At 37.1% G+C, this 12,255-nt stretch overlaps 1 protein-coding gene across 9 annotated transcripts in view; it reads right to left on the bottom strand.

Moving 5' to 3' along the window:
- The window catches only part of Rapgef6 (Rap guanine nucleotide exchange factor 6), a 175,851-nt gene that overhangs the window by 98,672 nt on the left and 64,924 nt on the right, over nt 1-12,255 (bottom strand). The window contains exon 1 of one of the 9 annotated variants that reach the window (XM_029483213.1): nt 3,879-4,967. The exons of the other annotated variants lie outside the window; for them this stretch is intronic. Within the exon in view, the coding sequence (XP_029339073.1) occupies nt 3,879-4,031 (153 nt within the window). The 5' untranslated portion in view covers nt 4,032-4,967. Of the gene's footprint in view, nt 1-3,878; nt 4,968-12,255 lie in introns of those variants that run through there. 9 annotated transcript variants of the gene reach the window in all.

Genomic DNA, 12,255 nt, shown 5'->3' with positions numbered 1-12,255 from the left:
TTGTAGACCAGGCTGGCCTCGAACTCAGAAATCCGCCTGCCTCTGCCTCCCGAGTGCTGGGATTAAAGGCGTGCGCCACCACGCCCGGCTAACAAGATATAATTTTGAGAATGATGTTTGGGGCAAATCATTAGGATAATCAATCAATATTTTGATAGACATATCAGATAATAATAACAAAGACCTAGAAACGTAGTACATAAAATAATAAATCTAGTTACATAAGTGCAGTGTGCTTAGGCCTGCCTGTGATATGTCCTAATGGTAAAATGATATGAAATTTATAATATTGAGCACAAAAGGTAAAATACTTCATTACTAATTATTATATTTTAATTACACAGTGAAATGATATTTTGGATAGACTATCATTTAATAATGATTAAGATTAATCTAACCCAATTTTCACACTATATTTCTGTTAAGTGGCATTGAGCCCAGAGGCTTATGATGTATTCAGAAACCAGAGCAGAAGAGCACAGCCCAGGTAAGGGTACAGAGGACAATAGCAGCCTTTTCTTTCTTTTTGTTTGTTTGTTTATTTGGAAGTGATGGAGATAGAAGCTTTGTGCATACTAGTACAGCCTTCTCACCCAAACCTCAAACAGGACACTCCTGAGTGCTTACAACTCCTGTCTTAAAAGTGAACCTCTTTCAGAGGGTAGACATGCTAGGTCCCTTTTTGTGAGTGTTCCATAGTCTCAGTAATAGTGTCAGGCCTTGGGACCTCCCCTTGAGCTGGACCCCATTTTGGGCCTATCGCTGGACTTTCTTTTCCTCAGGTTCCTTTCCATTTCCATCCCTGTAATTCTTTCAGACAGAAACAATTATGGGTCAGAGGTGTGACTGTGGGATGGCAAGCCCATCCCTCACTTGATGCCCTGTCTTCCTGCTGGAGGTAGGTTCTATAAGTTCCCTTCCCTACTGTCAGCCTGGAGGTTCCAGGGAGTTTAGAGGTCACGTGCAGTAAGGAGTGGGGGCATCCATGTGAATATGGGGTGGGGTGGGGAGGAGGTGTGGGATGTGGAGCAGTCGAGGATGGATGGGGAAGGGCGGGGAATGGAATATGGAGTGTAAAAATGAATTACAAATAACATAAAATTAAAAAAAGAAATAGAATTATATTTCAGAGGCCTAAAAAAAAAAAAAGTGAACCTCTGAAAATATTTAAGTGAGAAAGTGGTTGTAAGAGATTTTGGGCTCCTAAAAATTACTCTAGAAACATTTAAGACATTATTTTCTTTTCAAAGTCATAGAGATGAGCCCTGGTTGGAAGGTGGAGGCATTCTCTAAGCCACCAAAATTACAAGGAACTTTTAGTACAGAGCAGAGTCACATAACCAATAGCTGACAGTGAGTGAGTGAGTGAGTGAGTGAGAGAGAGAGAGAGAGAGAGAGAGAGAGAGCACGAGAGCGTGAGCAAGGGAGCGAGCTAAAAAAATAGATTGTAAGATCTCAAGGGCAGTCCTCAGACAGAAACCTGACCCTAAGAAACATGTGTTCTAAGTTTCTCAGAGGCCTTTGGTGGAGAACACATGTTGTTTCTGAGGCATGGCAAAGTCAATTTCTACTCATTTTTCAAAAAGTGAAATTTAAAGAAGTAAAGTAAGGCAAAGGCCAGGTATGACTGACAAAGGTAGCTGTTTATTATTTTTTCATTGGCTCACAAAAAATTTTATTTTTTCATTGTTGTTGTGAACAAAAAGAAGCCAAAGCACAATGGCGTCTTCACAGTGAGATGACACCTCAATCAAACAGTCCTATCCAATAGTGAAAGGAGTATCCAGTTAAAAATCCCTTGTGTAAAGCCGATCCTTGGAAACCAATGACCCAGAGACAAGAATCTATACAGGGAGCAGAATCACGCCTATAAAATAAAAACCATTACCAAAACAAGTAATTGTGAGCATCATTCATGAGGCTTCAAAAACATGTAACACAAATGGGTACATTTAAATTTTAAAACATGTCTAGCACTAGTTACAAAGAGACAATAAATTAGTGAGTTAGAAAAATCAAACTGAAATAAATATTTAAGGACATTACAGGTGAAGAAAAGTGAGAGGTGCTACAATTTTGTCAAAAACAATTTCTACTAGGTGTGGTAGTACACACCTTGAATCCCAGTTCTTGGGAGGCAGAGGCAGGCAGATCTCTACAATGCTAGCCCAAGACTAGGCAGGGCTATATAGTAGGATCCTATGTTAAAAATGGAACTTTTTTTTCCTTCTTCTTTCAAGTAAAGACAAACAAGGCTCTGTGGCTTGAAAGAGTCCTCAGAGTACTAAGAAAGGGAAACAAAACATTTTGAAGCTTCATGAATTTCATGGATATTTTAAAAAACAAAACAAAACATACAACTAACACTAAGTGCAAACTTCTCATATGAATAGCAGATCATGTATTAGCTTCAAGGGCTATAGGGAAAAGACAACAAGCTTATTTTATATATAACTAAGTAATAAAAAAATTAAATTAACTTTCATTAAATGAAAGTTAAAGGAGTAAAACAAATTTGAAAATCCAATATAGCAAGTATTAAAATTAGTTTCTAGTCTAATGTGTTTAAACAAAGAGTTAAATCTTAATACACAAAGATGAGAGAGACAGGAAGGAGACATGTATACTTATACATAATTTATACAGGAAAGCAATCATCACTCATCATGGAATTCTTCTCATTTTTTTTCCTGTTACTGTGTGTGTTTCCTTAAAAAAACAAAAACAAAAACAAAAACAAAAAAACAAAACAAAAAACCTCAAACCTCCTCCACCGCATTCTTAATTTTGTTCAGTCTTATCTGGTCTTACCCAATTCCCTTCCATGAGCAGTTTTCAATTCTAGTGGTTTGACTATTACTGTCAGCAGTGCCGGGGGCCCACAGGTGGCGTCTGCACTGAAGCAGCCACACTCTTTGTATGTGCAGATAAAAGCACAAACTGTGTACCAAGGCTCCTTTCCATCTCTTTATGTCACAGGCAGCTGTTTGCCAAATGGACAGTGCATTTAAATATCCCTCCCACTAGAACATTCGGGAAAGATATGCAATGGGCTCAGCCAAATAAACAGTACAACACAGTGCTATCAAAGTATTTTCTCCTTAGTCACCATCAAGAGTGAACCTTTGAAACAAAGACACGATTTCAGACCTTTCTATGAAAAGTCTCCAGTGTGCCTAAGTATCAGAGAACTATAAAGAAATTTTGACATATTTAAAATTCATCATCTAAGCATTTTCTAAAACCTAAGATACCTTCAAACACTGTAAAAAGCTACTGTCAAAAATAAAACTAAATTGCAATAGACTAGTTTTCAACAACTCAGGATTTTGTTGACAGTTAATGTTTGCCTTAAAATGACAAGCAGTTTTTTACCAATTTCTATTTTGGAAATACTTTGGAACACTGAATATTTTTACATAATTAATTTATATTCACTTTTTTTTTACATTATTCTTTAGGAATGAACACCCAATTTTACAAACTAGAACAATTCATTTCTAAGTTATTAGGGAGCATCACATTATCAAGATATGTTCTATAAGCCCATGATCTGAACATGATGTCTAACCATACTAGCCCTTTAAGGTAAGAAACAACAGAATGCCTCAAGTTAAGCATGGGCACAAGTAATTTCAAAAATATCAACAGCTAAGTGATGATCGTGGTGTCTAAGGTATGCATTTCAGATGTACATTTTAAATTGCAGACTATTGAGTCTTTTCAACCCATCTCAGAGGCTTTCTCTAAATTAAATGACATTGAGACAAGGATTTATAGACTGTTTTATAGTTGTTATTAGCACAATAGAACTAATTTAGAATTCAAGTGCAGTTTAAATTTAATGATTAAACTATATAAAAATAGTAATCACTTACTTTGGAGGCCCATGGCTGAAGACAATTGGCGTAACATCGAACAAGAAAAGCCATTTCCTTGGCTGGAGGGGTAGTTTCTCTTTTAAACCAGAGAGAGCCACACTGACGAGTATGTTGACAAAATTCTGATAAGTTTCTTTTTATAATCCACATACCATTGTTGCTATATAAATGTAGCTCCTCCAACCCTCTTCACAAACAAAAATCAGAAGCTTTCAGAAGCAGAATATTGTTCTCAGTATAAGAATTATCCTTAAATGCCACTTTACAAGCAAGTAACATCAAATAAAGATGTTTAGATTTCAGGCTCAGCACACAGTTACATGCATCCCCAGGTACCTGACATAGACATACACATTGGCAGCAAAGAGACTAATATCGTATCTATCAGTCAAAGCAAGTAGGCAACATGCATGAAATCTGTGTTCCTGGAATCCGTGCCTCTGTAATATAGCTGTTTTTCCATCAACTTATTTCATTCTGAAGAGCAAACACTGCAGAGTCTTCTGCATCAGAGGCAAAGCAAATGCTGAATTCTGAAGACTACAGTCTCTTCTTTAAATACTCTTAAATGCTAGAGGTTAAAAACCAAACCAAACCAAAACAAAAGACGAAACAAAAAAATCCCACCATACACATACATCATCCAGAGCAAATGGAGGCAGGAGACAAATGCTCTAACAGGTTTGTTCTGTATAATGTCTGAGAATATCCAGAATTCAAAGCAACCTTCTCTTCTCCCAAGCAGTTTCACAGCTCTGCAATACAGCTTCTGATTCCAGGCATTAGTAAGAAAGCACTGATGATCTAAGTCTGCCCTTTCTGGATAACATGTATATACGACGCAGCACAAAAACCACTACATCTTTTGTGAACGCAAGAGCCTGTCAGTGTCTTAATTCCTGCTGTCCTTGCCTGCTTCACAGCAGCTCCCTAAGGAGAAGCTCCTATTGATTCTATGCCCTGCAGTAAGATGAAATATCTAATAAGAAGGAAAGAGAGTGGGAGGAGAATAGAGCTAAAAGGATGACATCACCTGTGCAGAAAGCCTTCACAAACTGCATTAGATCAATTGGCTACTGTATCTGCAGATGTAGCCCAAGAGCAATTTACTGAACGAAAACACACACACACACACACACACACACACACACACACACACACACACACACGACCTTCTGTGAGACACGCTGGCAAGCTAAATCCTGGAAGCACAAAACCTGGCTAATGTACCAGTCTATTTTATAGTTTTTACAATTCTGTACATTAATATTCAGTTGTATTTGAAAAGTCTCTTTTCTAATATTATTTAAATTTAACACAGAATTATTCTCTCAGGGAAAAATAATTTGCTGTAGTAAGATACTATTGAATTCAAATACCTGGGCTGTCTGGTTCAGAGATGTCACATCAAAGGAATGTTAATACCATAAATTTATGGGTTTCTACATACAACTTGCTATTTATTGAATGTTCTGAAGATTAAATCTTCAAGCCCACATCGAGTTAGCATTAAAAATTAAAACAGGTGCTAAGATATATACATATATATTAAACAAAACCAAGATTTTTATGTAAAGATTTAAATAAAAACAATCCTTTTGCAAGGAGAAAAAAAAAATCCATGTAGGTACAATGTATACTAATTCCTCTAAGGAAGAATAATCTATACAACATAGTACTTCACTGCAGTCAATGTGCAATTCCTAGAAAGAGAGCCAGCAAAACACAAAATGAATCAGAAAAGGAAACAATTAAACCTGTCTCTGATAAGAACATGGACTAAAAGGAAGCTGTCATATTTTTCTTTAAAACTTTAAAGAGAAAAAATTTGCCACACCCTCTGCAGTAAGATAAGCACCATAGCCTTTCCTTCATGCTTCTGCTACAAGGCACCCTTTCTTTTGTGCTTCTGCTTATCCACCCACCTAGCACTTCATCTCCTACCTGTGCCCCTCCCTCCCAATGGCTAAAATACAGTCAGGCCTAGCTCCAGGCAGCACAACTGTGAGACCAGCAGTCAGTGTGTAAAGTGACAGAACCATTTTCCTCTATTTAGATAATACTTTTGAAGACAGGGAATGTGCAACACGCAAGGAGATTACCTGAGAAACAGGTATTGTAATGAAAGATTCTGCTTACTGCTGAAAATAAATATTGTTAACATACATGTATGTGCAGACAGACAGACACAGACACAGACACACACAAAGTTCCTTGATTCCCTCAAGCAAGGTCTCTTACTTTCCAAGTGACACTAAACTCCTAATTGTGTTGCTCCTTATACAACTAGAATTTAATGTAGCAATGCTATTATTTTGAACACATATTCCATGTTTACAAAATACAACTGTATTTTACATGAATTGCCTCTGAATTGTTTTATTCCAAACCCTATGAATTGCTTTACTCAAAAACCCAGTCCTTTCCCACAAAACTTACACTGAAATATAAAATTTGTTCTCACAAATTCAAATAAGCACCAGTTTACTAAATATAAACCATTTGTAGAGATTGATTTTCAAGAACTATTTTTCCAATTTAATGAATATAAACTAAGTTGGAATTTCAAAAATGCAACTTTAAAGACAAAGGAAAAGCATTCACTTCTTAAATACAAAAATATGGATAAAGATATTTTTGGCTGAAGATACATTTTCTAAAGAAATGTATTAAACACAAAAATTAGTAACAGGACTCAAGATTATTTTAACTATAATGCCAGTCTATAATTATATTCATGTATGTACTGGTAGGATAAATGACAGCCAACCACAACCAGTATCTGCAGTGGCTCCTTGTTCCTTTTTATAAATCATGCTGATACCTTTGACACAAAGGAAGACCTCAAGCTGGGCAAAGAGACAGTCATCTCTTAACTGCTGCTCCGGGAATGAAATGCAAGCCACTAACACCATATGTCAGACCTACTGGAGTACACATCAACCCCAATAAAGGATCAAAACAAGTATTTCTCTCCTCCCTACTCTCCAGTTTGGCTGGCTTATAAGTAAAGATGACATCATCTTATTCTACCAATTATCTTACAGTATTTGCTATTTCAGAACCAGTATGGTTTCCCACCTATTATGGGAAACCTCCTGGGATAACAAACCTGCTTTTCCAGAAGGAAGCAAGAGGCCAAACTATACTCAGCATATAGACCCTAAAAGCAGTCTGATTATACTGCCCCCTCCATTGTCTCTTCACATTCAATAACTAATCTTTTAACTAATTACTGATCTAAATTAGGTCAGTAATTTGTTAAACAACCAAAATGAATTACTAGACAAATCAATTCTTTTTCATGGGCATCACCTTTAGAATTTATCATGATCTCACCTCATCATCAAGTGAAGTCAGTGCAGTGATGGAGGGAGTCCTGATTCACTGTCTAGACTCATCACTACAGGCTATGCGCTGAAGAACACACTTTCCTGCATGTGAAATACCAGTATGCTGAGCCATACAAACAAAATCTTTAGCTTTAAAAGGGGCATTTGACTACTGCGAGATAAAACAAAGTTTCCAATAATTACAAAACAGTTTTTATAAATATATAAATGATCTGGTTACTAAAATTTGTTATTTAAATATATAATTTACAAGCCAACTATAAACTGAATATCGGAAATTATGCTGCATAGAAAACCAAAGATAAGGTTCTAATAGTTAATAATATACCCGCTCTTCACCACCCCATTTGTACAGGCGCAATTTAGGGATGCCAAATGCCCAAAGAGAGTAACAAAAGTATTTTACAAAAAAAACCTGTCAGTCATCTCTGCCTTTTATTTAAGCAGTTGGTTTTTGAAATGTAAACCGTTAAACACATTGATTTCTGTAGAAAATCCTACTGAAGTAGTTTAATCCTGAAAAATAAACTGATAATGCTACAGTAATAACACGCTATGCAGTGACAGCACGCCAGCTTCTGTAAAGTAACCACAGTGTCCCACCCTTTCCTCCCTTTGCTTCAGAGAAATCAATCTGTAGCTATCAAACACAGTTAACTCTAATTCCTTTTGCCCCTTAAGTAATTTCTGACTTCAAGAAGCCAGTCCTATCTATTCCTCATCATCCTAAAGAAAAAGAGCATCACAGCTTTCCTCCTGGTCTTTGTAAGCAACCCTGCTAGCATACTGTGACGTACTCACTGATTGCTTGCATGCTATCAAAAACCTTTGTCAAAACCACTTGAAGTCCATATGTACTATGAAATATGATATATCCTTAGGGAGTGATTGAGAAAGAAAGAGCAAGGGGAGAGAGGAAAGCTGTTATCATCAGCGATGGTGATGTAAGCTTCTATAATTAGAATCAGTGAAACTGAAGGAACAATAAAAGGCACCACCATGCTTCTACTTTGCCCTACTCAAAGTAGCTGTACCAGGCCTTTTCTATATACATAGAAGGAAGATATTTTGCACATAGAAGTCAGACAAGTATATATTATTATGAACATAGTTTTAAAATAGTTATTTCTTTAAAAAAAATCTAGTAATTTTAAAAATCCACAAACAAGAAAATAAAATTTCATTTTAAAAATAAACTGTCAAGAATACTTTATCTGAACTGGATCACACTATTACCTCTATTGAAACACATCATTTTCTGGTATTGTGAAAACTGAATACAGAACATAGTTTTTAGTGAACAGAGAACAGATCAATCTGAAAAGCAGTAATGTTAATTTGTTTGCCATTTAAGGAGCTATTATACTTGTCTACCTGGAATGCTGTCAAAAATTATCCTTAGACTGCTGACATACATTAAGACCTGAGTTAAACAATTACTGAAAGAGCTTTCTTTGGCAATTGCTGTGCAAACAGTCACAAGTATGATAATCTTTCTCATTCTGGGTCCCTGGACACATCTACATGAGTTAGTTTTATCCTTAGGGAACCACAAACTACCCCAGAAGGAACAGTATACCTGGCTGTCTTCCTCCCAGCACTAACGTTCATGCATAATGAATAATAAAAATGATTAAAAATATGACTACTGTGCTAGTAATATTTATGTAAAGTTATTTTCATACTTTTAACTCAGTAATTTAATTCTATGTATTAATCCTAAGGAAATAACCAGTCATTTATTAATTTATATATAAAAGTTGTTTGTTAACAGAAGAAAAACCAGAAGAGATAAACATACAGCATAGTATGAATGTTAAAGTATTTTGGAAAATTTTAGTTGACAAAAAATTTAAAAGGCAGGATATATAAGCAGTCAGTATCATCCAATATAAAAGTTTGTGTTAATAAACATTCCTTTGAAAGTCACTTTTCCAGCACTAACTACCTCGGCTCTGAGGACCTTGCCTTACTTCTATGTGTTAACATTTCTATAAGAAGCACATATTTCACCAAACACTTTAACAACTCTTAAACTGACATTTCTCCCACTAAATATCAATTGCATTGATTTGTGGACGCACGGCTCTGGAGTTTGTTTTATGAATCTATCAAGAACTATGTTACTTTCCAGAGTGAACCAGATTCTACTAGGAGATATAGATAGTAGTGAATGGGGTGGGGGATGGAGGGGGGAGGAGAATATCCTTGAAAAAATGTAAGATAGAAAGCACCAGGAAAATCACAACACTTGCATTAACAATGGAGAAGGTGACCGTCTCTATTGAGGGGCTTGAGATCCAGTTAAGACCACACTGATACATCACAATGAGATTACCTAGTAAAAAAAGCCTACATTTCATAACTAACATACTCAAGCACCAACTAATTTCTAAACTTCCAAAACATCATCCAGATCTAGAATTGACTCAGTTACATTTCTACAAAAATGACTTAGCATTAATAATGTCTGGTATTTCAGAGATTCATTTCCAGTCAAAGATACATTGTTTACTTTGATAAAAATCAAGATGTTTCATGTTTCAGGCTTACTCTTGGAATTTAACTCAGGGTAATACTAGTATTAAAAATTGAACAACATGTATGGAAATGTTCACTATTGGGGTTGGCGAGATGGCTCAGTGGGTAAGAGCACTGACTGTTCTTCTTGAAGGTCCTGAGTTCAAATCCCAGCAACCACATGGTGGCTCACAACCACCTATAATGAGATCTGATGCCCTCTTCTGGTGTGTCTGTACTTACATATAATAATAATAAATAAATCTTTGGGCTGGAGCGAGCAGGGACTGAGGAAGTGGGGCCGATTGGAGTGAGCAGAGGTCCTAAATTCAATTCCTACAACCATCTGTACAGCTACATTGTACTCACATACATTAAAATAAATAAATAAATCTTTAAAAAAGACAGAAAATGTTCACTATTACACTTTATTTAAATTAAACAAGGCAAGTGGACTGAGGAGCTGGCTCAATGGGAAAAGTATTTGCTATGCAAGCATGAGGATCGACTGAGCTTTGAGTCTCAGATGCAGTATTGTGTATCTCTAACTCCAGTACTCCTACACTGAGATGGAAGGGAGGGACAAGAAATTTCAGAAGCTTGATGTGGGCCAGCTATCCTGGTATATGCAAAGGTGAACAAAAAGTGTGTCTGAGAGGAATGGCACTGGAGATTGTCTTCTGAGCCACAGAGATGCTATGACACATATGTGCCTATACACAAACAAATATAAAAATAAAATAAAAAAGCAATTAATCTTATGTAAAATATAAAAAAGAGCTCAGGATTGAACTTATGGTTTGCACATACCACACATGTTCTTTACCAATGAACTACATTCACAAATTCAGTAAGTTGGTAATTAATTTTTCTCAGTGGAGCAGAACTGTATGGGCACCTGTATCAGGCATATGTAATGTACTATGGACCAACAAAGGACAAAGGGAAGTACAATCCATGAGGAAATGTCAGAGGTTTCTCCAGAGAGAATGTGGATGAATGGAGTTTGGGAGCAAAGTTAAGACTGTCAGAAGACATGGCACAACACTACTATGAACAAAAAGAACAAGAAGCAAGTTAAAATTAGAGTTAGACTTAGAAGCTCAGGAAGGAAGGGAAGGAGGGAGGGAGGGAGGACAGAGTTGGGCCAGAAAGCTGTAAAGGTAGACTGCTGTCACATAAGAAAGGGACTTCAATCTAAACTGGCCTTGCTAACTACTATAAAAAAAAAAAGAGGTATTATTATTTTTTGGTAAGACAAGAGTCCACTTTGCAGACCGAGATGTCCTGGAGCTTGTGTGAGTCTTTTTGGCTCTGCCTTCTGAATGCTGGGATTAAAAGGATGCACAACCCAGTTCAGTCAAGGTTTATTTCTGTGCTTTCAACTACAAGGGCAAATGCAGTCTGAAAATGTTGAACGGACAATTCTAGTAATACACAATCTACAAGTTTTAAATAGTGCATCCTTCTGAGCAGCATTATGTCGATCCTGTTGTCTTGCTCCTTCTAACCTGGGACTAGACACATCTCTGTTTAAAAACTTACTCTGTGTACTTTCTACCAAGAACTCAAGTTCAAAGTATTTTAAAAACAAGTGTGTGTGTGTGTTAATTTTATGTGTATGAGTATTTTGCCTAGATGTATGCATGTGCACCATGTGCATGCCTGGTATCCTTGAAAGGCATCAGATCTCCTTGAACTGGGGTAATGAACAGTTGTGAACCTCTATGTGGGTGCTGAGAGCTGAACCCGGGTCCTCTAGAAGAGCAGCTGGTACTCTTAGCCACTGAACAATTTCTCTAACCCCCTAAGTTTCCACTCCTGGATATAGCTGATTGAATTCAGGTTATCAGGCTTGGTGCCAAGCATCTTTACCTGTTGACCCATGTCACCATGCTCAAATTCTCCTATGCTGAGGTTGCTAATATCTTTAGATATGAGTCTTTTACCTGTGAAATAGGTGTACTGGCTAGTTTTGTGTCAACTTGACACAGCTGGAGTTATCATTAAAAAAGGAGCTTCAGTTGAGGAAATGCCTCCACGAGATCCAACTGTAAGGCATTTTCTCAATTAGTGATCAAGGGGGAAAGGCCCCTTGTGGGTAGGACCATCTCTGGGCTGGTAGTCTTAGGTTCTATAAGAGAGCAGGCTGAGCAAGCCAGGGGAAGCAAGCCAGTAAAGAACACGGCTTCTGCATCAGCTCCTGCTCCCTGACCTGCTTGAGTCCCAGTCCTAACTTCTTTCAGTGATGAACAGCAATGTGGAAGTGTAAGCCGAATAAACCCTTTCCTCACCAACAGCTTCTTGGTCATGATGTTTGTGCAGGAATAGAAACCCTGACTAAGACAAAAGGGAAAGGCAAAGACCATCTTGTACTGTTTTGCTGGCATATATCAAACTAAAGAAAGGCACAGTAATATTCAGGTTAAGATGAAGAAGGCAAAAAAGCCGGGCGTGGTGGCACACGCCTTTAATCCCAGCACTCGGGAGGCAGAGGCAGG

The sequence above is a fragment of the Mus caroli genome, chromosome 11, assembly GCF_900094665.2.
Source record: "Mus caroli chromosome 11, CAROLI_EIJ_v1.1, whole genome shotgun sequence".
Lineage (NCBI taxonomy): Eukaryota > Metazoa > Chordata > Mammalia > Rodentia > Muridae > Mus > Mus caroli.
This window is presented reverse-complemented; position numbering and strand designations above follow the sequence as displayed.